The sequence below is a fragment of the Peromyscus maniculatus genome, chromosome 15, assembly GCF_049852395.1.
Source record: "Peromyscus maniculatus bairdii isolate BWxNUB_F1_BW_parent chromosome 15, HU_Pman_BW_mat_3.1, whole genome shotgun sequence".
NCBI classification, from domain to species: domain Eukaryota; kingdom Metazoa; phylum Chordata; class Mammalia; order Rodentia; family Cricetidae; genus Peromyscus; species Peromyscus maniculatus.
The window spans coordinates 74,769,995-74,797,755 of record NC_134866.1 but is presented as its reverse complement, the minus strand read 5'-3'; the positions used below and the strand labels follow the sequence as shown (position 1 = coordinate 74,797,755).

At 42.9% G+C, this 27,761-nt stretch overlaps 1 protein-coding gene across 1 annotated transcript in view; it reads left to right on the top strand.

Annotated features, from left to right (window-relative positions):
* Positions 1-27,761, top strand: part of Sv2c (synaptic vesicle glycoprotein 2C) — a 186,942-nt gene that overhangs the window by 87,343 nt on the left and 71,838 nt on the right. The window contains exon 4 of the mRNA XM_006985749.4: positions 11,867-12,018. Within this exon, the coding sequence (XP_006985811.2) occupies positions 11,867-12,018 (152 nt within the window). The remainder of the gene's footprint in view (positions 1-11,866; positions 12,019-27,761) is intronic.

Here is a 27,761-nt window from a genome sequence, read left to right as displayed (position 1 = left end):
TAACTTGCAAACATCATAATTAAGTCACCCGTACATTCTAAATCCAAGGCTTGGATGTCTTCCAGTTGTCTTTGCTGTGAATGTCGAAAGGACTGGAGGGAGGTTTTATTTTAGGCTGAGATTCGCTGTTGTCTCTAAATAGCCAAATAACGCTCCTGGCATGTTCTCATCTCCCTCTCCGGGCCCCCGGGATAGGATCACACGATGAGGATCAGAATGAATAGCCTCCAGCACCTGATCCTCCTGCCTCAGCATCTCAAATGCTGGCATAACAGGTGTGTGCTATCATGCTCAGATTTCTGCTTTGTTTTTTTCTTTTCACCAAGCCAAGTCTTTGGTGTTTACTCTTAGAAAATAAATGTGTCCAGCAGACGTAATCTTTGTGACTTCAAATGTTTATTCTGCACAAAGAGAGATTTTCCTGCTGGGTACATCAGTGTTTGTTTGGGTGAGGAATAGAATCTCACTAATCGTCCATCTGTCATTTATTTCCTCAAATGAATCTCACACCAAAGCAACACACATCCCTCTTATCCTTTGTTACCGACAATTAGAAAGCTGGGAAATGGAGCTGGCACCATTAATTCATTTTCATTTGCCCCAGAATTAAATTATTTGTTTCCAGTCACTGTTAATTAAGGGAAAGATAATGGGTAGGATGCCAGGCAATGTCAGAATCGGGAGCTGCTCACTGAGGACCTGGCACCGTTGAACATGATGGGGGGGGGGCAGCAGTCGTGAAAGTCAGGGTTCTTTGTTTCTGTACACTGGAAATGAAAGAAGAATCGAGTCCTCCAGTGTGAGCGGAGCCCGGCTACGTGCACCTCATAGCTGTGTGGTGCTCATTAACTGACTGGATGACAGGAACACTGGGGTGCAATTCCTTGCCACTAACCAAGATTCTCCCAGGAGCTTTATTTTCACAACTGCTTTTAAAAAAAGTAGACATTCAAAAATATTTTCCCTTAATTAGAAAATCAAAGCCCGGGTAGGCTGTTTTTTTTTCCAAATGGTCTATAGCCCCTGGGTTTTCTGATTTTCAGTCGGATTCAGAACTACACAGTTTTCCATTCGAAAGTGTTTTCTCCTAAGAAATAATTTACGGACCACATTGAGAAAGTAAAAACTAATTTTAAATTTTTTTTTAAGATTTTTAAAATAAGTCTTATTAAATACCCGAATAGTGCTCTTTGTGAGAAGCAATGGTTTCCACAGTGCAAATTGACTCACCTAAACCTCATTGGTCCCCACTAGGGAATACTATCATGCATTTATGGTTGTCTATATATCGTAGGTGAGGAGGGTAAGGCACAGGAAAGTGTGGTAACTACCCAAGGGCACACCGTGACTGATCTAGCCAGGTTTCAAACCAAGGATGTCCAGCTCCAAAGCTTGTGGTCATAACCAAGCTTGCTGTGTCTGAGACTCAACCAGAAATGAGTCTGACTGTGTGTGCCACCAAACTCCAAACATGGTGGGTGCTTCTAAATGTTTTAACAGACCAGTTCCAGGAAGATCTCTGACCTCAGAAAACTGAATGGGAAGACATTTCCTGGCATGTGCTTGGATCGTTAATTGAAAAATAATATCAAACCAGACTATACACAGGGAATTAATGTTTTCTTAGAAGATTTGTTGTTCAATATGGCAACCAACTGGCTGCAGGTAGCTAGCTACCAAATGCCTTAAATGTGGCTTACCCAGCTGCAATGCATTTATTATAAGTGCAAAGAGCTAATTCTCCCAAATACGAAGACTTGGGGCATGTAAAAAAATACTATCTCATGGATAATTTTACAGTTAATATGTGTTAAGTAATAATATTTGATAAATGAACATATTAAGATTAACCTTGTTTTGTTCCCCTTGTTTTAGTATCTCTTCTAGAAAGTACATGATTATGCACGTGGTTCTGCTCACTCTATTATTTCTTTTGAAAGGCACTATCTTAGACAGTGCCTTTTACAAGGCTGTCTGATGCAAAGGTTGACCTTTTTAGCAAACCTTATCTCCCCGTCTACCCTGTGGTAAAAGTAATGTTGTTCCCAGTGGGAAAGAAATGAAGCAAAATAGCTTCCACACTCAGAACATCCCGTGATCACACATTAGCCTTATGCACCCTAAAGAATTCATCCTTAGAGTCCCTGGAAGGTGGAAACATTGTTTTGTCTACAGCTCTAGCAAGTGGTGGTCTGCTTTGTGCAGAGCTTGAAGGGGCAAAGGGGGAGATGGACGGATGGTAGGTGGGTGGGTAAGTAGAGATCTAGAGGGAGTGTGAGCAGAAGATGTTTTCAATGAGTGACTGATTGTATCTGTGTGCTTTTATAATGTCTCACAGACAATTGTAATAATCACCTCTGTCTTATTCATGGAGCCAGTTAGGTGTTGGGGGAATGCGTTCTTCCAACTCTCTCAAGAGCCCTAAGAGCTTCTGTTTACAAGACAGTTTCAGCATCCTGATCTGTGGCTGTGCCTTTTCTCCCTGAGGCTCCAGGCTGCTTCTGCGAGTGTATATGTATCCACAGATTTAAAGGCTTGGGGGAACCAATCTGACTGTAAACAAGTTTGAAGAGTTGCACTAAAAATTTTTTGTTATCATCTTTTGTTATCAATGCACAGATCTGCCCAAATTATGTTTACAAATCAATGTTTTCAAGTGACCAAGTTTCCTACAAATACTGTCTTTATAGTTTACATAGTATTGAGAAAATAACTTCCTGTGTCAAAAATACTCTTTTTTTTTTTTTTTTTTTTTTTTTTTGGTTTTTCGAGACAGGGTTTCTCTGTGTAGCTTTGCACCTTTCCTGGAGCTCACTTGGCAGCCCAGGCTGGCCTCGAACTCACAGAGATCCACCTGCCTCTGCCTCCCAAGTGCTGGGATTAAAGGCGTGCGCCACCACTGCCCGGCCAAAAATACTCTTTTTTATATTATGGTTTTGGTGATTGGAGAACTAAAGCTCTCCACTGGCTGAGGAGATCCTTTCCAAGTAAGTGTGCCTGTCCCAATTATTTCTATCTTGATTTTATAACAAACACGTGCCTTCTAATCAACATAGTACCTTTGTCTTCTGTGTCAACCTAGCCTGCTCGGAGAGTTTCTGGTTTGTGCTCTTTCATCTAGGCTAGAGCAGCCTTAAACATGGATGTGCAGGTGTCTCTCTGGTGAGATATGGGATCCTTTGGGTAAATGCCCAAGAGCAGCATAGTTGCTTCATGTGGACGTGCAAAATCCTACAGCCATTATGAAAATCAGTGTGGATATTCCTCAAGAAAATAAAAGTTAAAAATTGATGCTGACATCTTTTGAGCTGTGACTTAGACATTTTTTATTTCTGGGTGCAATTTAAAGCCTAACCAGTTGCTTCTGGATTGCTATGTAATTTGCTTGGCACACAACGTCTTCCTTCCTTTTTGTTGATTCTAAGCAAGGATTAAAAGGTTATTTCCCAAGTGCATTATTTGTGGCTGTTATGCCTGGCACAGGGTAGACCATCCACTGTTCTTTGTATATGACCATAATACTTGTCTTAATAAAAGCTGCCAGGTCCGCCCGCTCCTGGTAGGTTTTGAGCCCTGCTTATCATCTGTGTAGAACATGTGACTTTATAGTGATACTTCAACCTTCTTAATTATGTTTTCACATTATTTCCCACTTCCTAACAAAAATGGAAGGTAGAGAGATTATTTAAAAATAACATTGTAAATAAGCAATAACTAAAGTCATTAAAGTATTCTTTATATGTTTTGTGTTTTATACACATGTATACATGTGTTTGTGGGTATGCTCACTCATTGGGTGCCTATGTGGAGGCCAGAGATTGAAATCTGAAGAAAAGTTTTCCTCTGTTGTTTCTCTGCCTCTTTTTTTTTTTAAAGCAGGATCTCTCACTGAACCTGGAGCCTGCCATTTCAGCTAAATTGTCTGTCCAACTCTTTGCCCACAATCCACCTGTCTCTGTCCATCAGTGTTGGAATTATAGGCTTATGTTGCCAAACCTGGCTTATTACATGGGTGCTGAGGATGCGAACTCAGGTCTTCCTGGGTTCACTTTCCCCACTGAACCACTGCCTGAGCCCCTGGAGTGGAATTATTCTTTGTCACTTGTTTACTGAAGAATTGAAAGAGGAAGTAGAATCCTGTGGTGGATGGAATGAGAACGGCTCCCATGGGCCTCATATATTTGAATGCTTGGTCCCTTGGTGGTAGAACTATTTGGGAAGGATTAGGAGATGTGCTCTTGTTGGAGGTGGTGTGCCACTGGGGACTTGCTGTTTTGGCGCTTTTGGTCAATAACTGATTGATACTGTCACTTTGGGGCCTGTGGCAAGGCAGTACCCCAACAAGCTGGTAGCCTGTGAGAGTGAACTGCTCGCCTCATGCAAGCTAGGAAGTAAAGAAGATAGATCTTGGAGGAAAACCTACAGCCATCACTTTACCAAACCAGCATAATCCCTAACTACATTCTAAATATGTGTCCCTATGTCCACAGATAAGTGTAGTCCTCACCCCTCATCAAGGAAACTTCTCTCTGCCACAGACAGAGACCATTACAGAAAACCAAAACCAATCAAAATGCAGCATTGTGGAGCCCAGTCCCAACAGATGCACCCAAGGTTCAGGGAACATTGTAGAAGAAGGAGCAGAAAGACTGTAAGAGCCAGAGGATCAGGGAGTTTGCTGTGAGATTATTTCTTTGAGGAATGTCAGAAGCTACGCCCATAACATCTCACCAACAGGACTGCCTAAACATGAGCTAAATAAGGACAACAATAATAGACATTCCAAAGTGGGTGGGGGAAAAATATGAGGCCTCAACCCTACTCAGAGAACTACAGGTAATTTAGGAAAGCTGAGAGTGGGAGTCTTTACCAGGGGAGAACACACCAATTGGCCACCCAATACCAAATAGTCAGCCCTGAAAGCATACATACAAGTAACAGTGTACAGACTGGGCTGGTTATAATTAGGAATATACATATGTATAGCCATATACATATATGCATGTAAGAACAATTTGTAAAAAAAAAAGAAGAAGAAGAAGAAGAGGCCACAAATTTAAAAGAGGGCAAGGAGAAATTTATGAGAGAGTTTGGAGGGAGGAAAGGGAAGGAGGAAATGATATAATTATATTGTAATATCAAAAACAGAAGAAATATTTTAAAAAGACTGGAAGATGTTGGTTTCAAATACTCCCTTCCAGAATACATCCCCCAATGACATGACACCTCCAACTAGATCCCACCTCAAAAGTTCTATCCCCTATCAAAACTGAGTAGGCTGGAGACAAAGCCTAGAATGCACGGGCCTTTGGACAAAACTCATCAAGCCATAGCAGCCAGCATAATTCAGTATGAACATCTCCCCTCCCACACCTCCCCCAATCTGGACTGAAGCACTGAGGGATCAGGACGGTCAAGCTTGCGCAGAGAGTAATCTTCGACATCTTCTATCACCTGCTACACTGTCCTGATTCAACTTACGTAACTTCTTCCTGTTTCCCAAAAAAGGGGGAATCTTGCCTGCAAGGCTGGTGTGCTCTTTGTCTTACATAATGTCCCACTCGTGACTTCATCTTAGATTACTGAGAAAAATAAGTAAATATGTTCTATGATATTTAACCGAACTGAATTATACACATACCGAGGTCTGAGTACCGGAGGAAAGTCCCAACTTATTCTAGGAGTATGTTTCAATCTATAACTTCTTTTTTTTTTTTTTTTTTTTGGTTTTTTTTTTTTTTTGGTTTTTTTTTTGGTTTTTCGAGGCAGGGTTTCTCTGTGTAGCTTTGCGCCTTTCCTGGAACTCACTCTGTAGCCCAGGCTGGCCTCGAACTCACAGAGATCCGCCTGCCTCTGCCTCCCGAGTGCTGGGATTAAAGGCGTGCGCCACCACCGCCCGGCTCAATCTATAACTTCTTATCTTTATAGTTTTATAAATATTGTTGTAAATAACCTTAAGTTAGCGTTACCTACTAAAATTAAAATTGTTAAATTATTTGAAATTTTATTTTCTCAGCTCTAAACTGTCAATTATCGATATTCAGTTCATTTGTGCGTATTTATATACATTGGTTGCTGGATAATTTTCTCCCTGTATAATGTGGATTTCAATGGTTATTCCTTCTGTGCCTCCTGTTACCAAGGATAATTAAGATTTGGCATTTTTGGAGGCTCATAGGAGAGATTTAATGCCTGATATTGAGGAAGTTCCTTATAAACCACTCTGCTCTGATTGCTTCATTTATGTAAACATCCATCACAGATTAGCTTCAAAGAAAGGAGCTTGAGCATCTTTTCATAGCTAGCTATCAGGATATAATGAACAATAAGGCTTCTGTGGTAAGGGAATTTAGGGATGTCTCACCCATCAAATAGTATAAGATAATTACTTAATCCTTGAGTCATGGATTTTTAAAATATGAAACCAATTATATTTTTCACATTAAATCTCCCTTCATTGTAATTATTTCTCATCATTAGCACTGTTAATACTTTGGGCTGCATAATTCATTCTTCCTGGGGACCTGTCCTATTCATTGAGAGATGTCTAGCATCCCGAGTCGTAACAATTCACATTGCCTCTGAATAGCTCTAGACATCTGTAGACATCCACAGCCATGGGTCAAAGGAGAAAAAAAAAAGCTAAAACCACTTTTAAGAGCTACTGATAGATACATGGACTGTGAGCACTCCCACCAAAATATTTATCTCTGTTGTGTTCTCAGAAACTTTATCCTAACATGGTAAATACCATCATCAAAAACAAATAGTTAGTGTGTCATCCCCTTGTAGTTTACCTTTCTAGTTAGTGTATGAATTCCATTATGTTCTCACACACACGCATCATTGTGCTTTGCTCACGTCTGCCTTTCTACCGCTCTCATCTGCCCCAACCCCCACGATCCTCTTTCCTCCCCAAAGTGTCTCCCTTCTGCTTGTGTGTTAAACATTTATTTCTGTATTCCATATTTGTCTTTCTGAGTCTTATTTATTTGGCCAACAGGATGATCTTGTCATCCACAAATTCCATAATCTTATTCTTCTTGATGGCTGAATACAGCTCCACGGTGAATATGCACCACACTTTATCCGCTCACAAATAGAACAGCTCCCCAAGAAAAGAAGATCACCGGGCCCAATATATTAATAGTGGACAGGCGGTTGTTCCACATCTTGGCTGCTGTGAACAGTGTCACTTTAGACACAGAAGTGCAGGTGTTGCTTGGTATGCCAGCTTAGATTCCTTTGTTATGACACCAAGAAATACTATAGTTGGATTGTATATGGTAGTTTAATTTTCAAATTTTTGAGGAACCCAAGAATACTGATTCCTATAATGACTGGCTAACTTGCATTATCACCAGCAATGCCTAAGGATTCCACTTCTGCCTTCTCGTGGTCCATATTTATTGTTGTTGTTTTTCTTTATGGTAAATACTGATTAGACCCTCACCAAAAGTGTTGCAGTAAAACAGCAACAGCAAACCTTCTTCTTCTTTTGTTTTTTTTTTTTTTGATTTGCAAACATTGGAGGTTGGGCGGGCTGTGGGCAGCTTTATCTTGCCATCACCAGTCTTTGTATAAATTAAATTATAAATTATATTTACAAGACATAAGTGCACCTGCTTTGCCTCTTGCCAATAAATTTTCATTGATGGCAATTATTGCAGCTACAACATTTTTAAGAAAGACATCCAGGTGTTTTAGAAGCTCCAGAATGTCCATCAGGATTTCCCAGCATCTTCTGATCAGTCCCAAGTGAACTCTTTCTGTGATAAGGACCACCAGGGCATTTGAGGAAAGGCTGATCATGGTGACTAAGGCACACACACGGTACCTCAGGAAACCTGGGAGGTATGCTGGCTCACTGCTTGCAGTTTAGCATCCTCAGCTTCTTCGGTGGTCAGATTGATTTGGAAAGGGGTGTGTGCCCTTGTTTTTCAGAATGTTTAAGTCCTCAGAACAGCACAGGCCAGTAGGTGCACCTACTTCAAAATAAAAAAGTCTGAAAACCTTAAGAGTAAATACGTGGTGTAAGCCCACTGGTCCAGGTGAGGGGACACAAAGGCACACACCAGGCAGTTTCCCCCTTCACTTCTGGATGGAATGTGAAATACCAGAGACAGGGAACATGGTCACACCAAGGGATGGTTTTCCTCTGAATAGAGTAGGCTACAGAAGATGGCAATATTTTCCCTAAAATAGATGACCAGCCCACAATAAGAGAGTGAGTATTGGATTGTTTTATAGATCTTGGAGAATAGAGAATTTTGCAAAGGATTTACTGGCATCCCACACTAACTCCTCGGGTTCATTTACCCTTAATTAGAGTTCTTTGCACCCTGGTGTACAAACAGATTGAAAATCATCCATGCAAAAAGGACCATCTTAGAAAAAGGCAATGCATCAAAACGAGTTTGATTACTGAATACATCATTTTTCTCTTTTTAACTCTCACTTATTGAAAACTAACAGGCAGTCTTAAAATTTTAGCCATGTCGGAGTACATTTATCTCAGTTTCAGGGTGCCTGGCATATCTTGGCATGTAATTTTGCTTTCATGAAGTATGAGTTATAGGTGTTCCATTCAGAGTGTCCAGAATCCTGTGGTACTATTAATTAGGATGTGAAGAGTTAGTCAAAACTAGAGCTTCTTTTATGTCCTGAAAACTGGTGCCAGGGCTGGAGACATGGCCCAGTGGGTAAAGGCTTTTTCCATATGTGCAGACATGAGGACCTGAGTTTGAATCCCCCAAAGCCATGTGAAAGCTGGATGTGTATTGTAATGAAGCCATTTAAAATATGTTCAGACAGTGATGAATTTTAAAAGTGACCTAGCATGAGCTTCTCAAAAAGCCAAGCAGAATGATGAGCCCACTGAGGTATGGAACCAGCCACTTCTCACTGCCTACCACATGCATGTTTCTTGTTTTGAGGATTTGGTTAGTGGAACTGGGACCAGCTTGCTACCCATGTGTGCGCTGATGTTAACCACCATGTGTTTCATCAGTACACTTTTGCAGTTATCCCTCTAGGAATTTTAGGTAGTCACAGCATTCACAGCCTAGAGAAAAAAGAAAAAAAAAAGCTTTATGCAAGGGACTTACTGCTAACTCTTACCAAGAAATACACTGTGGGTCTGGAGAATACTGTTCAGTGGTGTAGTGCTTGCAAAGCATGCACAAGGCCCTGGGATTGATCTGTAGCACTAGAAAAGCAAGCAAGGAAGGAAGGGAGAGAGGTGGGTGGAGGGAAAGAGGGAAATTAAAAAAAGATACTATGGCCCTTACAATACACATGAATATATGTATATAATACATATAACTATATATGTTAATGTACACCACAAATGTTTATAGAAATAAAGGCTTCATAAAATGGACGTATGCTTTTCCTTATTCCTTGAATTACAATCAAATATCATTTCTATCAAATTTTCTAAAATGCTATGGAGATTACTAAATTGATTTCACGGCTCATAGACTGAGTACACTGACCTGAGCCGTCTGCCCGTGTCCACTAGTGGATGACTATAGCATCATTGTAAGCAGGGACAGATACTTAAAATGGTGCCATATTTTGACCTCCCAGTTAATGCAGAGAATTATGTGTCCTATGGTTCATTTGGTCAGGCCAATTTACTACAGAATGACCTTCCCTGAAATTGCATTTGCTGAAGGCATGACTAATAGTCCTTTATTGTATTAAAGGCTCAACAAAAATCAGTTGTTAAATGGATGGACATGTTTTGCTCTTTGACATTACATTATTTGAAATGTCAATAGCAATTTACCTTACGGTACCATAAATGAATGGATACATTCTTTTAGGCTCTATCTCTAGGTGCTGGCTCTACACCCTGGTTTTGTTGTTTGACATCTTTATATGTGTGTGTGTACACATATAAATATGTGTGTATACATATATATGTGTATGTAGTGATATGTAAGTAAAGCTTTTATGTCTTACTTTAAGTGGAATGTATAGTAAGGCCCTTGTGTCTGGCTTCGAGAAAAATGTTTCAGCAAAGCCTTTGCTATGTTTGGGTTGGTTGATCAGTAGAGACTGAGACATTGTTTTGAGCTGTTCGAACCTTGAAGAAATGTCATCTCTCTGGAGAATGTGCACTTGGTGCTATGTGCACCGACCTTGGTTCTAAGACACTCCTGGCAAACCTGGCTAAACACTCCTGGCTACCCATCATAAAAAGGGACTGAGATTTGTGTGGGTTGTCTACTCTCATGGGCAGCAAGAGCAAGAGAACTTCAGTAGTTGGAACCTTTTCCAACCTCTTTTAACCTTTTATGGATTTGAATAAAGTAACTGGAGTGAACTAGCTGGGTGTCAGTCTTTCCCAAGAAAGCTGAACCCTCTGCTCCTTCGGAAAATAAAGACTTAGCATCTTGATGCTCTTCTCTCTCTACTGCAGCACCTATGACCCAACATCAAACAATATGTATGTATATATACATATATATGTATATATACACACACATATGTATGTATGTATACATATATATGTGTACACACAGATATGTATGTATGTATGTATGTATTTGGTTTTTCAAGGCAGGGTTTCTCTATGTAGCTTTGCAGCCTGTCCTGGAACTTACTCTGTAGCCCAGGCTGGCCTCGAACTCACAGAGCTCTGCCTGCCTCTGCCTCCCGAGTGTTGGGATTAAAGTTGTGCACCACCACCCAGCCTAAAACAATATATTTAAGATAATAATTTGAAACAAATAAAAGTAATATTTTCTGAGGCAGTTTTTCCAAAATTTAGGCTCAAGATTTTTTTGAAATTACGATGAAATCTATAATTCATCTACCTACCAGACTAGATGAAATTTTAATTGTGGGACCTTTTACTTGAGAGTCTTTCACCTGAATAGTTTGGCCACTGGTCTTACCATATCTTCGAGTCAGCCAGTCCTTCTTATCAGGACCCTTTCCCAAGGGGTGGAGAAATGCCTTAGTGGTGAAGAATGCTCGCTACTCTTCTAGAGGATCCGAGTTCAGTTGGACGCACCTACATGGGTGGCTCACAACCACCTGATATATATAACTCCAGTCCCAGGAGATCTGACACTCTCTTCTGGTCTCCAAGGGTACCCACACATATGTACCAACACACAAACACACACAAATAAATAAATGAATGAATGAGTGAATGAATGAATGAATGAATGAATGAATGAATGAATATAGTAAAATCTTCCTTTTTAAGTCAGAGGAATGAACAAAAGATCATATTTGGTACATATATGGTACAAACCCTTATGTTTATACTCATTCAGCTGTCCTATCTCCTGGACAATGGTGAGAACCAATCTGTCAGCATGTCTGCCATCACATCACCCCCGTCAGGTTACAAGACCCCTGCTATGGGGTAGTAACAAGGGACTCAAGATTTCGGACAGCCCCCTAGAGATATTTACAGCCGTGCCCAAAATTCCCAGCAGTCGTATGGAAGAGACGCATCACAGTGTTTCTCTTTGCTTTAATGAGTCAAGGTACTTATTTTAAAAACACCAGAATGTTGTAACGTTTAATGAATATCATGCAGACGATCCAACACTGAGCACAAACCTCCTCTGAACGGCAACGTGAAGCTGTAAACCGCAGGAGTAGGGTGCCACTGCCACCTGCTGGCCACATAGCTTAATTGCAGTTTCAAGTTTGGATGAGGCAGTCATGTGCCAGTATCCGCCAGGGACACGTATTATAAAATGATAGAAAACGCGCATTGTTTGCTATGTCAGGGGTGGGAGAGAATACGTATTGCTAGAGTCTGCCTTGGGTTGGCCCTTCCTACCTCGCGGTAGCTGTCCCAGGCCCAGCCTCACGTGTTCTCCGTCCTTCTTGGCAGGATTGGAGGCGCCATCCCTACCGTATTCTCCTACTTTGCTGAAGTCCTAGCCCGGGAGAAGCGGGGTGAGCACCTCAGTTGGCTCTGCATGTTCTGGATGATTGGTGGAATCTACGCTTCGGCCATGGCCTGGGCCATCATCCCGCACTACGGTAAGGGGCTGGGCCATGTCTCCACTTCCCTCCCCATCTGCTTCCTCTCTGTCCTGAGCTCTGGCTTGGGGACAGTACTGTCCTCGTCAGGTGCCTGCCACTCATACTGTTCGGGAGGTGTCTCTTTCCATGGAATGGTCTACATAAAGTGAGACTGTGTCAAATGGTCCTTCGGGCATATGGATAAAACAGGCAAGAGTCCTGTAATGCTCTTGTGCAGCGCTTCAGGTCACCTCAGCCCCCATTTCCCCCATAGCCGGAAACTCCTTCAGTCCCACCCATCCCTGACATTGACCTAGGTTCAGAGTCAGGTCCCACAGGTTGAGAACTCAATCCTGCGTGACTGGCCCATTTCTGATGCTTCCGATGCCAACTGCAAGTCCAGGCCTCCTCTGACTGACGAGCTAGAAATTTGACCTTTCCCCAGACCCCCTCCTCATGATCAGTTGGTTTCTGTGATGGTTCACAGATCTCAGGGAAATGCCTGCCTTGAATTTCCCGGTTTATTATCAAGGATGTTACAGAGGACGTAGGTGAGCTGCCAGATGAAGATGTGGAGAGGGTGAAGGGCCTCCATGCCTTCTCCAAGTTCACCTTTCTCCATGCTCTTCACGAGTTCAGCATCGTGAAGCTTCCAAATCTCATAATTCATGGGCATGGTCAGTTACTAACCCAGTCTTTAGCCAGAGGACACATAACTGTGGTATGTCTTTCTGGTGACCCGCTCCACCCAGGAACTCATCAAAACTAGCCTCATCTGAAGAAAGACATTCCTATCACCTAGACAGTTCCAGAGGATGAGGAGCTCTGAGCCATGAGCCGAGAATGAAGTCCCACTCATATCTGCTACCAGGAATCACAAAATTAGAGTCAACTTCAGCATTTTGCTCTTGTGAAGCCATTACTTTCATTTATTGGCTACAGCTATTGAGCCTGATCTAGGGTTGGAATCAGACTCCCACAGTATCCAGGAGGGACACAGACCCTCCACGGGGCACTATCCAGAGTGACCACACCAACCACCAGCAGCAGCAAGTGTAGAGATGTGACTTCCCATCTCTCCTGAGACTGCCGTACTTTTCAGAGACACACGGGTGCCCGGTTCTGTGTCAGCCCCTGTCCGTCTTCAGGAGCTCAGCTGGCGCGGATTAAGAGTGCTGTCTCAGGGACCATGGTGTGCGACACAGGAGAGGTGACACTTCCTGTCCACACTCCCCAGACCCTCTCGTCAGTGTCCCCTCAGCGATTGGCCTTCCTGCTTCGCTGGACAGTAGAGAGCCTCATGCTGAGCGACACTGCCAGTCTCAGAAAATGCAAGTTTCAAGTTGTTTCATCGACAAAGAGTGAAGTACAGGGATCAACAGAAGCCAGGAGGCAAACTCAATGTACAAGGAAGAGGAAGGAGAACTAGCTAGCTCCTCTCCTTCCCTCTTTCCCTCCCTCCCTCTGTCCCTCCGTCCGTCCGTCCGTCCCTCCATCCCTCCGTCCCTCCTTCTGTCCCTCCCTCCCTCCTTCCTTCCCTCCCCACTTCCTCTCTGAACAGGCTAAAGTTTGAAAAGTAGAAATACTGCGTAAATTAAAACTACATGTAACTTCAGACTGGGGGGCCAGGGATGTAGCTCAGTGGCAGCGTGCTTGCCTGGCATGTGCCAGGACCTGGATCCAGTCTCTTGCGCTGAAAAACAAACAAAATCAAAACCAAAGCCTCCTCTTGGTTCTTTCCAAAATCTGATCAACCTAAACAAATTAGATTTTTTAAACCCACTCATTTATTTTCTATTTTTATTTTCTTTTGAGAACAGACAATTTCTCGTGATAAAGCATAACTTTGTGAGGGCCTCCACCAGGCATAGATGTGGGTATTCCAAGGTGTTATTGTTTGTTTTAGCATATTGAGTACAAAATCTGTGGTGTCTCACTCTTTGCCTTGATAAACTAAAAAGTTATGTAAAGGCCAAAATCATATTTAACAACAAGAGGATTGTCGTGGTCTGTGGAGAGCCCCCCTTTGCCAAGTGCTGAGGTTGTGAATGGCCTGCTAGCCCAAGTGGTGAGTTTTTTAAATTTAGATTCCAGTTGATTCTGGGCCAAAGGTGCCTTCGTGTGGCCAGTTCCTCCATGAGAATTGTCTTCTGCCACCATCCAAGGAAGCAGAGACTGACTTCTTCACCTAGGACCTAAGCACCTCAGCGACCCTCAGAACTTGTCGCATTGGGCCCGGGTCCCTCTCAGTTCAGATTAACAAGGAGAGAAAGACTTGAGGGATGACTTTGTGGGAACTAAAGAAGGATGGAATGCAGACCTTTTGCAAAGCCCAGCCTTCCTCATCATGGCTCTCAGAGCTACTGCTGGTCCACCCACACTCGGCCTTTGTGACAATTAAAGCAAGGTACTTCTGGCTAGTGCGATGGCTCAGTGGCTAAGCATATGTATTGCAAAGGACCTGCGTTCAGTTCCCGGCACCCACATCAGACAGATCACAACTGCCTATAACTCTAGCTCCAGGGGTACCCAACATCTCTGATGTCTGTGAGCACTCTGTGGTGACACTCACATGCACATACCCTCACCACACACAAATGCATACAAGTAATTAAAAATAATAAAAATAGGGGTTGGGGACTTAGCTCAGTGGTAGAGCACTTGCCTAGCAAGTGCAAGGCACTGGGTTCAGTCCTTAGCTCTGAAAAAAAAAAAGAAAGAAAGAAAAATAATAAAAAATAAATCCTTAAAAAGTAAGGCACCCTCTGGGTGGGCAAAATTATGGCCCCATTCATCATTTTTGCACGGGTTTCAGGGAGATAGCTTTCTCTGTCTTTCTGCCTCTCGCTCTCTATCTCTGTCCCTCACTAGCTCTCCTCTTTCTCTCTTTCCTTCCTTCCCTCCCCTCTGCCCCCACTTAGCCCTCTCTAAGCCATCTTCTTCCTTTGTCCCATCCTCTCATGAAAGCTCTACTCTTTGGCTATATCCAAACATCTCCAGCATCCTGACCCCTGGGACTGAGTGCAGGCCCCGTCCTGGCCTCCCTTCCCACCGTATCACTCAGAGTCCCGTCTGCTGGCCTCGCAGCATACAGTTGCTTTTATTTCTCTTTCCCTGCTAGGGATCTAGCTCTTCTGACCCCCCTCACACTTCCCTGTCTTGCAACTGGGCATGGCCTGAGAACTTTCTTGTTTGCCAGTCATGAGTGGCTAACACACAGGAATCGTCGTCTGTACGCCCTTTCATTTTAATATCAAAAAGAGCGAACTGATTCATCTATGACTAACCCATCTATCAAAATGAATCCATCTCTAACTAATCCGCCTCTAACTGGATTGGTAGAAGGTCACAAACCACAAAGCTTCGTGTGAAAAGTGAGAATTTGACAAAATGAAACGTCTGGGGCTGACTTTAGTTTTAACATGGGTGGAACCTTCAGAAATAATGACCTGGATAGTGAACCCGTCCCAGAATATTAAAATCTTAGGGTCATATTTTCATGAAGTCTTTCCGTAAGTGTAGAACCAACAACAAATTCTCTTAATCAGTCCTGTCTGTGGATTAGAACCAGCGGGGAGATCTTTGTGGAACACCCTTGTGCTCTTGAAGTTGAAGTCTTGCATGCCCTTTAAAAGTTAAAATTCAAAAGCTCCTATGTTGACATATCTCTGCAAGTGAGGTGGCTGTCCTATGGGTAGGTTTTTTCAGGTGCATTCACTCACAGAATCCCTCAGCCAGATGTTTAAGAAGTGTGTACATCATTCTGTGGAAATTACACTTTCTTGTTAATGTTTTCAGTAAGTTTTCTACTTCCCACAATCAAGTCAGATCCTCTGGGCTAAGGACTCAGTGCTGTTTTTATTCTTATTCTTTCTAGCCTAAAGTAAGTATGACTGACAAATACGAATTATATGCAGTTAACATTCACAGCCTAACTTTGTATACATGCAAGGTGGCCCAGCCAGTAAAAAGCTCTCGTGACCTGAGTTAGATCCCTGGAACCCACATGTGTAAGGAGAGAACTGACTCCATAAAGCTGTTCTCTGAACTCAACATGGACACCAAGATGCACACACACACACACACACACACACACACACACACACACACACACACCATAAAATAAGTGAATAAATGCAGAGGTGTTTTTAAGGAAAATAGAGCATTAAATGTTTAGGGAAAGGCTTTGTATTTCACTGGAAATTCTGTTTGGTATGAATGACCAGAAGCCCATAGAAACAGGAACAGGTCATCTGCCCCTCCTCCGCTCCTCCATGCTCTCTCACTGATGAGGTATTTGAGGACCGCTATCCTTGCAGGGCTGTGTATGAAGGCATTTGAGAGCGCAATGCAGTGACTTGGTGTTAGGTGTTGATTTTCTCAAACGAACAACAAGGTTTGGTTTGGAGGGGAAGTGTGGATGATCAACATCCACTTTGCAAATGCGTTTCAGGTGACGAGTGCACACATTTGGGCCGCTCATGCCTACAAGGCTCTCTTGACTACCCTGAATCCCAGGTGCTTCTTTCCTGCCCACAGGCACCCATCAGTAGGGAGCCCTGAGCCTGATGTCATTGAGATGCAGTGGCTCCACACAAGCCCCCGAGGCAAAGCAGATCTTGAGTTTAGCCCGAGGATTCTGAAAGGATTCTTGAGCAGTTAGATACACCACCAGGGGGTTTTGATGGCTTCCTGGCCTGGTGAGTTAAGACATGCACTGCTAATGCTAGGAGCTAATGCTAGATAATGGGATCGGCCTAGTTTTTGCACCAGCATCAGATGATGATGGCACTTTCCCTCACATCATCAGTATTTGGTAAAGCTGAAGCTTTACTCAGAGGCAGGAAGTTGCTAATACCTGAAGATTTCCATAAAATCACTCACCTATACTCCTAACACTAAACAGGGCTGAGACAGAAGGATTGCCATAAGTTCAAAGCCCTCTGGGCTATAGAGTACATTTCAGCACAGGTTGGGCTACACAATGAAGCCCTGCCTAAATCTCCATCTCCTCCTGCTTCCCCTGACCCTGCCCCACCAGCTAAGCGGGTCTCACGAAGCATCCGGCTTTGCTGTCATGTTCCAGACATCCCCTTACTCACCGCCTGTGCTCAGGAGCGGCTGGGCTGTCCTCTTCACTCCCAGTAGCTGAAGCAGTTCCAGTAGCATGAGGGGTGGGGAGGAGACAGTAAAGTCAGGGAGAATGTCCTGGCCCCAAACACGAGGTCCCCACAACAGCTGCGACTCGGTGTGGGGTGTGTGGCTATCCTAGGTACCCGTCCTCAAACCCAGGTTTCTGATCCCAGTGGAGACTCGGCTACCAGCACATAAAGGAACAAGCCAGGTTTTCCTGTTTCAGAAGTTGTTATTGCCATAATTGCATATATCCATGGACTATAATATTTATGTTGGTATTATTCATAATGATCATATTACTTCTCTCTTTCTATCATAAGAATTCTGAGACTCAAGCTCCAGGGTCCACAGCAAGCACCTTTACCCACTTAGCCATCCCACCAGCCCCAGGTTGATTCTTTGTTAGCACCTGTGAACTACAGAGCGACAACCAGAAACTTGCAGGTGGTTCTCTCTTAGGCTGATATCATTTCCTCGGATGTAAACCCAGAAGATTCTGGACCCCGTGTGCACCTAGTTTTACATTCTTGAAGCCCTTTTTATATTTTTGAGATTTATTTATTTATTCATTTATCGTTGCATATGTGTGCATGTGCACACACACAGTACAGCACACGTGTGGAGGATAGATGATAACTGACAGGAGTCCTTTGTCTATGTCCACTGCGTGGGTCATGGAGATGGAAATCAGGTCAACACGCTTGGTGGCGGGCATCTTTACCAACCGAGCCAACACCAAAGCTCTTGAGGCAGCTCTACACTGTTGTCTGTGGTCGCCGTACCGTGCCTGAGTCTAACAACAGTGTTCGAGAGAACTTCCTTTTTCTCTCCATCCTCAGTGGCATTTGTGGTCTGTTCTAGGACAGCTGTTCTGGCTGAGGCGATGGTCTCCCTCTGAGTGTGGGTGGAAACAAGCAGTGTTTTCAGACGCAGACACGGCTCAGATGGAGAAGCCCTCCCCACCCTCCCCTTCCCCATCCCCTCTCGGCACACTCTCCGGTAATGAGAACACATCAGCATTTAATGGAAACGCAATTACCTTCGGCAGAAAATGGGAACGGGGAGCTGACTCATCACCCTGGTCCTCCCTTTCTGAAGCTTTCAGTGAGGCCTGGACGCGGGGGCGGCTGCTTCACGGCAGGGCTGTCCGCTTCATTACACCCCCTGTCACTGTGCTCGGATGTGCATCGGATGAGGTGTTCTCCTCGTCCGTGTACATCCCACTGAGGAACAGGGATGCTCAATCAACTAAGAGAGGGGATTTTCAGCATGAGGAGCCTTGGCCCTAAAAGCTCACTCCCACTGTGCTCAGCACCCAATAGCCCGGCAGGCTGTCTGACTCACCCTTCTCTTCGAGCCTCCCAGAACCAAACAGCACATCTGTACAGCCCAAGTCCATCCTGCACACACCCCCTCCCCCTTTCAGCCACAGAGAGATGGTGGCCTGGAAAATATATATCTTCCCAATGTTGTCCAAATCACACTGTGCTTGGATGAGACCAATGCATCTCTATCTCTCTCTTACTGAGGAGGAAGGGAGGGAAGACCACACTGTTTGGGGGTGGGGGGGATAAGGAGGCATCCCTTTGATTGCAGAAGACGGGCATTGTGACAAGTAAGATCAGTCTCTATGCTACTGCCCCATTGAGCTCTGGGACCCCTGGCCACTGCCAGTCAGCATTCCAGTGAGGAGTCAGCCTGGTAACCATGGCAACCCCCAGTAGCTATCCAGTCCTCAAAAGTGGCAACCACTTCCAGGTCTGTTGATGGAAGTCTGTCATCCTGATGATTAGGATGCCCAAGGTAGGAGGGTTGCAAGTTCAAGACTTCCCTGTGCTACAGAGTGACTTTAAGGCCAGCCTTGGCAACTTAAATGAGACCTTGTCTCAAAAATATTCAGGTAAAAAGGGGCTCTGGATGTAGCTCAGAGATAGAGCTCCTACCCTCTATGAGCAAAGCCCTGGGGCCCATCCTGAGCACCACAGGAAAACAAGCAAAGAGACAGCGACGTTGGCTGTGGGATTATCTTCCTACCTTAGATACCCAGAATGTCTATGCTTAGTGTGAGCACAGAAACTACAGGTCAAGAATGAGCCAATGCACATGATACTACCCAGAGGATGGGGGGGGGGGCACGGTGTGGCAAGCGGGGAAGCCAACAGTTAAGACAGAGTAGAATCCCAGTGACCTGGGAACCAAGGAAGCTTCATCTTATGCTCATCGGCTAAGTTCATTTTCAGTAGACACAGGAAATACGAGGGTGTAAATGATGGCGATTTTCTGCTTTGATATTGACATGCAGAACTGTGTGCTCCCATGCTACCATCACTGGTTGGTGGCTTTGTGACTAGGGTGTCATCCTTCCCTCAGACAGTTAATTGAGGTCTTCACAGACCTCTTTCCAGAATAATGCTTTTGCATGCAAAAGTAGAATTATACATGAAACAATTATTTTCAAGTACAGTTAGTAAAATGCAACAGGTGACAGTGATGATCACTACCAGAAAGTTAAAATGGAGATGAGGACATAAGCTAGAAATCACCTGGCATTTCCTTTAGAACTCTAAGAAGCCACTGGACCCTGGGTACAAATTCCTACATTTTATTTATTCACATTAGTTAAAATTAGAACTGACTAGATAGATATAAAGAAAAACTAACTATCAGGAGACATAAACAAACTTGTTTCCTATTCCATAAGATTGTCTGGAGAAAATCTGGAGTCAGTCTCATAGCTCAATAGTCATCACCAAAGACTCCAGTTTCTTCTAAGTGGCCTGCCATTCCTAGCATAGTTTTGCTAATCAATGAACATTATGAACAACACAAAATAGGAAATACATAGAAGGATATGATATGCCTGTGCTCCTATCAAAGATGACCACACCTAGCTGCAAGAGAGTCTTGGAAAGATAGCCTCCAAGCAGCAAGGATAGCACAGTGAATGTGAGGAGACAGTGAACCATCTCTGCTGTCCTGATTCATTCTTCTGTGAAATCTTGGATGTTCCTGCTTTTTATAATCTGTTTCTAAAGCATGGTCCTTCTGGATTGACCAGTGTGGAGTTACAACTAACCAGAAGAGAGCTGGGATACATGGGAAAGCTATTGGGTACCTAGTAGATGGTCAATAAGGCTAGAGATCCAGGTTCAGAAAACAGCAGGAGCCAAGAGAATTTTCTCTTAAATGGTCATCATGGTCTATCAGAAAACTCAAAATTTCTAACTGAGGCCAAAAGAGAAGGCAGTTTAAGAAAAAGTATCACAGAGAGACTGTAGCCACCGCCATGAGCAGCAGCATGTGAAGACACCGGGAAGCCACCAGCCACGTGGCAAGGTATAGATTTATAAAAATGGGTTAATTTAAGATAAAAGAACAGTTAGCAAGAAGCCTGCCACGGCCATACAGTTTATAAGTGATATAAGCGTCTGAGTGATTATTTTATAAGTGGATTGTGGGACTGCGGGGCTTGGGGAACCTGGAGAGAAGCCCTCTAGCAACAAATGGCGCCCAACGGCTCGAGTTTCCACCTTAAACCTGAGAATATTTAGTAACCAATTCTAAACAGAGCCAAAACCAGGTTCCTGCTTTTTGTCTCATACGGGCAGCTAGACAGCACAAAAAGCAGGTTTGAACACTGGCGGGTTCCTGGCGTGTGCGTTTGACCGGCAGAATGGCGGGAATGAGGCGTCTGCCAGCGGCACATTATGCTGTGTAGTAGATTTAGTCTTTACTAGTATTTTTTTAAAAAAAAAGTTTCTGGGCTACATGCTGCTTTGATAAAAGCTTAGACCCACTATTTCTGAGACTTGATGACTCCCAGAGCTGGCAGAAAACGTACCACTGCCATGTTGGGAAGCTGAATTGGGCGGAGCCAGCAGCCACAGCACTGTTTCAGGCTTAGAAGGATGCAGTTTAAAGCAATAGGCTCACAAAAAGACTGATTCAGATAACATCGTTTACAATGTGTGTAAAATATATGTAGGCTTGAAAGAGACAAAAAAATTAATGTAAAAAGCCACGTAAAGATGAATATTACACAGACAATCTGGATTGTGTTGTCTTTGGGATTTTTAACTGCAAAAAAACATTTGATCAAAAAAGATGTTGAATTAAACCAATATGTATATTTTAAAGGTAACTTGACTTCAAAATTTGGATTTAAGGATATGTTGCTTTGGAAAAGAGGTTCTGCTTTTGTTTCCACAGAAAGCCAGAGGCTATGGATTTGTTCCATATTAAGATACATCAGGTTTGACCAGCCAAGACCCCCTGAAAGATATCCGATGACACCATTGCCCAGATGATCCAACATCCAGAACGGTTTCAAGGCAACTGGCTCCCACAATACAGCCTCAAGGACTACCCCATAGGCCTAAAATTTTCTTTTGCTTCCCCATAAGATACAGCGCCCCCCTCCAGCAGGAAGTAGTAAGAGATGCTACGCCCAAATTCCCAAATATACCAAGCTGGCTTTAGAGGTGGAATTGGCTCACTCCCCCTCTAAACCCAGACATATTGCTTAAAAAAAAAATGGTTAAGAGATTCTTGTGTCCCAAATCAGAAGAGCCCTCTGGTGTGGGACAGAGAAAAACCAATATTTTTATTTAAAACAGGTTGATTATAAATATGGTCTCTTTCTAAAAAAGAAAAAGGGGATATGATTAGATATATAGGAGGATATGGAGATGATAAGATAAAAGGGTAGATTAATGAACCTACTTTTAAAGAAAAACTTGTTTAAAATGTTTTACATTGGTATAGATTTTAGTTTATGTTTAAAATGTTTTGCATTGGTATATATTTTGGTTTATTGATACAAACTTGGGGTTGATTTTGTTATACTATATATATATATATATATATATATATATATATATATATATATATATATATATTTCTATTCTTGTTTGAGGTATTGTGTTTATATAACTCATTGAAAATTGTAATGGATAATTAAAAAATAGATTAATAACTAGTCATCTATGATAATCATATCTGTAGCCATGTTAGTTAAGTCTTCTAGGTATACATAGATATATTTCAGATAGATAGGTAATCTTCAAACACTTCATAGACCTAGAGAATATGGCATTTAAATAACTTAGAATTCTGTTGACATGAGACACAGTTGCTCCTGGCTGCACCAATTTGATCCCGAGAGAATGTTGGGCTTCTAAGACATTTCCATTTGGAAGTTTGTCTTTTTGGCACAAAATGGCCTACTGGGCAAAGAACTGCCCTTGCCTTGATGGCTGACAGTACAAATGCAATGCTGTCCTTTCTGGACAAGCGGGTCACAAGGAAAGCGACCACTGTACTCTGCCAAGACAGGGTAAGATGGTCTCTCAAAATTCCTGCTTCTGAAAATGGTCTGTCAGATACTCTAGGCCTGTAGCCAATTTGAATGCACCAACAATGCTGAGAAACATTAGGTGACTGTCCAGGCTGCCAGCTGTCTTGGTCTACTCTTGCAAGATTCCCGAAAGTTGCTTGCATCCATCTACCATTTCTCAGGTACCATTATATTCCTTCTCAGGTCTTTGATGTGGTTGAAAACTAGATAGTTGTAATTTCCTCAGTTATGATAAAAGATAATTTAGATATAAAACCTTAAACTCACAAATATAAGATAGATAGGACATCTTCTTTAGTATTGTAACTGTAATTCTTGCTCGATAATTGTTTTGTTATATATAATTTTACCATGTTAAAGTTAAAACCTTCCTTTTTTAAAAAAAAAAGAAAAAAGGGCAAGTGCTGTGGATATTGTTCTATATAAATAAAACACTGGTGGCCAGTGACGAGGCAGGAAGTAGGTGGGACAAGGAGAGAGGAGAATTCTGGGAAGCGGAAGGCTGAGGGGAGAGAGACTGCAGCCACCGCCATGAGCAGCAGCATGTGAAGACGCCGGGAAGCCACCAGCCACGTGGCAAGGTATAGATTTATAAAAATGGGTTAATTTAAGATAAAAGAACAGTTAGCAAAAAGCCTGCCACGGCCATACAGTTTATAAGTGAAAAAAAAAAAAAGAAAAGAAAAAAAAAAAGAAAGGAAGAAAGAAAAAGTATGACAGATTCTGCAATCTCAGCACCCAGTGTCACAAGCAGCCTTTTTATTGGCTTAATTTTTCTTCACAAGTCACAGGGAGTTATTTTCTTTGCAAGATACAAGCCTCCTAGATACCACTTGCTTTAGTACATCATTATTACCAGAGGATTTCATTATGGATAAACTACCCTGCATCTTCCTTCAGATAAGATGCTTCATACATCCTAATGTATGTCAGGAAGGAAGCAAGTACTATTTGAAGAGTGGGTACCATTTGAGTAAACAAGAACTTTATGTGTTGGTTTTAGAGTAGATCCTAGGCTCTCAAGATCCCCAGCCAGTGGTCCCTCTGCAACATTTCAAAGTGTATCAGACTTACCCGGTCCTATGATCATAGGTAACTAGATGGCTAAGTCTTCTTCAAAGTAAATGTGAACCTGAACCCAACCAGTAGATTAGATCCCCCAGAATCCTGGAGAACTTGATCTCCAGTAGGAGAAAATAGGCACTTGCTTCTATTGTGAATATTCAGAGTTGTCCATGTTGGGTTTTGCCTGAAGAACAAGTACATCATTTTGTAGCATAGAAACTTGTTTTGAAAAATGAACAGCCATACTAAGTGCTGGGATCATATGGGGGAGATCCTTACATTGATAAGATACTCTAGTGTCTTGTTTTCTGAAGTGTTATATAAATCTACACTTGATATAATGATATAGGCCCGTGTATGCTCAGCCCTTTACATGTGTAGGTTCGAGTTCTATGTAATCAACCAACCCTGAACCAAAAATATTCAGGAAGGAGTGAATCCGTAGGGATTGTCTACAGATTTTTTTCTTGATGTTATTCCCAAGCAATACAGCATAATAAACAGCTGATGGTGCCTGCCCCTTGTTTAAGTGATGATGCCATAGCCCCATCAAGCCTTCTAAAGTCTAAGCTTCATTGTGTTTAAGAAAATCTATATGCCTGCAGGATCCATTACTTTAAAAATTATCGTACTGAAGAGTTCATAAGAAACACAGAGGCTTTTGTATTGTACACTTCACAGCCTACAGTGTGGGAAATCCTCAGCTAACCTTGTGTTTCCTTCAAAAGCATCCTGAGGACTTTCTGGTCCCCTTCGCACACAGCATGAGGATGGAGAAGGGCTTTCTCCTTCCTTTAGGGCTCTGACCTCAGCTCTCACATTATTCTCCTTACTATGCAAAGCAATCCAGCTTTAGACAGCTTCTGGCTGTGGGTTGCCTGTCCATTCTTTATTAGTCTGCGCAGCCTCCCCCTTTTTTTAAAGGGCTAGGGCCTACTGACTGGGGGGCTTATCACAACAAATTTTCTTTCAAGTTATGAAGGCTAGAAGTCCAAGGAAGGGTGCCAGAAAGGCTGGTTCTGATGAAGGCTATCTCCCTGGCTGGCAGACAGGCACCTTCCTGCTGCACCCTCAACATGGCAAGAGTAGGCAAGATCTAGCTTTCTTCCTCTTCTTATAAAACTACAATCCTGTCGTGTTAGGGCCCCACCCTTATGACCTCAGTAAGCCTTAAGGGCCTTATCTTCAGCTACAGTCATATTACAACACAGCATTCAAGCTATGAATTTTGGAAAACATAATTCAATCCATAACATCATTGACTGCATCTTAGAAGAAGAAAGAAAGAAAGAAAGAAAGAAGGAAGGAAGGAAGGAAGGAAGGAAGGAAGGAAGGAAGGAAGGAAGGAAGGAAGGAAGGAAGGAAGGAAAGAAAAACAGAGTTCAGGAAAAGCCCCCAGCCATTAGAGAGTAACTCTACCCTTTGCAGTGGGCAATAGTCATTTTTTTTCTAATTTTTTAATTGTTCCATACAAACTGCTAAGCCTAACTTGATAATTCTCTCTCTAAGGTCTTGCCATAGTTGTATGGTCTGTAAGAACTCTCCGCCCCCTTCCTGTGCACATTTCCATATTTTGAAGTAGACAAAACATATGTGAGGTTGGGGCAGTGTTCTCTGAGAAGAACGGTTCTAAAAATACCCTTGCTAGGTTGAGTTCATCGTTAGCCTAATTAGATCCCTCACCCAAGGCTTACAATTAGCTTCATTATCGAGTCCTGGTAACTAACTGCTTTGTTTCCAAGTGTACTTCCACCTGGAGGAACATAAAGAGCCAACCCATCCCAAAATGCCCTTTTTTGTGTGTCGTGATTATTCCTCAGACTCTCATGAATGTTAGAAAGCAAGAAATGGAGTTTTATAGAAGAGCAGAGAATTCTTCCTTTGTATCTTAGGGTACAAGTTGCTAAACTTGGATATCATTTTTCTTCCATCTATATGGTGAGGTCCTCAAAAATTCTAATTATTTTTTAACTATTGCAGATTGTTAAGGTTAAAAAGTTGTAGAGTTACCCATCTCTGGCAGTTGGGAGCATATAATGTTCTTTCATTTATATAACTTAAGCCAAACATAAGTCTTTCACATACCAGCAGGAAGCATTGGTGTTAAGTGAGTTACTCTCTTCCTGTCAGATTTGGTGATTACATTGTGTGAATCTGATTTGGTGATTATGTTGTGTGAAGCTGTCTCTCAAAATCAAGGTACCTTAGTGTTGTCCTGAGTTGCTTTTTGAAAGTGTCAAGATGATCCCAAGATATCTTGAAAAATGTGCTATTTGACACACATGCGATCTCGAGGATCCTTGTGTGGCTGATTGCCTGGGACACACAGCCACACAGAGTAGAGCTTTATTAGAAGTGGTCTTTAAAGGGACAGCATTGGAGCTCAAAAGCGCGGCAGGGGGTCTAACCATTTGGAAGGTACTTCTTCCTTGAGAGTCATCTGTCTTTTCTGAAACACCTCCAGTTCCTTGAGGACAGATTGAAGTGCATTTCCCATCTGCCCTTCATCCTTCTGCCCAGCCCTCAAGGGCCTTTCCAGATGTGCAGCTCATCTTGCTGCAGAACGTGTAAGAAACACGGGAGTTGGTTGGGGTTCTGACAGTACACTTGCCAAAAAAAAAAAAAAAAAAAATGTAACAATGTAGCAGTAAGTCTGAGCCACAGAGATGTGGCAGAAGTCAGGCTCAAAATCTGGCTAAAATCGAAGGAGAGAGAAGTTACAAGAGGAAAATATGGTCGAAGCAGAGTCGAATGGCTGTGTCAGATCTTAAACAATGCTCTTGTACGACCTTGTGGCAGTAAAAGGGATGGAATAATTAAACCGTGGGTGTATTCATCCCTTACCTAGGCTTTGCTGTGACTAATGGGATAGATAACCACATAACTAGTATGAGTTTGGAAATTGGTTGAGGGCCACGGAATGTATACACACATATACACATACACACACACATACATACATACATACATACATACATATATATGTATATGATCTATTCCTTTTTAAGTTATTTATTATCCAATTGGGGATGAACTGATGGATCATCATTAAGAGTACACACAGTTCTCGCTGAGGACCTAAGTTAAATCCTCATATGGAAGTGGCTCATAGCTGCCTATAACTCTACTTCCAGGGCATCTGAGGCCTTCTTCTGACCTCCATGAACACTTGCACTCATGTGCACACACAGCCACATTTGTACACAAAATGTAAAAAAAATAAACCTTCAAATTATCCAATAAAAGAAGTGGGTTCTAGAACTGTCTCCCTTGCCAATAATGGGGCGCGGTCTTCACTTAAGTTATTTGGTGAAGGTGTAACACTGTGCTTTGGGTCTGAAAAACACTTGCTAAGCATCCCCTTTGTGCCAAGGCAGAGGTTAGAAGCCAGCAGAGATTCTAGGCTAAGATAGGAGCGCAGAGAAGCATCTCATCTGGGGGAGCAACAGTGAGTCGAGACCTGGATGCTCATCATCCCCGATGTACCCGATAGCTACAAAGCACTCTTACATTATGTGGATGAATGAGTCAGGAAGTAAGCCTTGCTGGAGCCACCTCGGACTCCTCTGTTCTTTGCCATAGAAACGATGTTACTAAGTGGAGGCAGGTTCGCATCACCTGTAGGTCACGTAAGAATTGGAGAACAAGGAAGGGAAGGGGGCTGAAGTATGAGGGGTCGGAGGCACCCCAGCTTCACTTGGCTCAACAGTTTGAGACAGAGATGGCCAACTCAGAGGTGTTTGAAAGTGTAACAGGTGATGACACCTCACAGGATAATGACCCTGGTGGCGTGTGCAGGTTTTCAGAAGCCTTATCTTACGATGCTGTGAAAAGTCAAATTGCATGCCAGGTGCTGTCCTCGGGGACCAGCCAGGCGGAGGACAGCAGCAGGAAGCGGTGGTAGAGCCAGCTCCTCCCAGGACCGCGCCCCCTCTGCCTCTGCTCTGTATGGTCTGTGCTCGAGGCTGCCCCTGACTAGGACAGCTTCTGTCTCCACAAGAGTGGAGAAAACGAAGAAGGACTGTGGAAAGGAGCATGCCCCACTTCTAACTCCAAGGTGGTGTCAATGGAAGCAAATAGAAGGAACTATTTACCCAAAGCTTTGCTGGGATTTCCTTCCACCCTTTCCTGTGCCCATTGCACACATCCCTCTGCCTCGGAGTTTTCTTTGTAACCTCAAAAAAAGATAAATATGTGTCTTTAT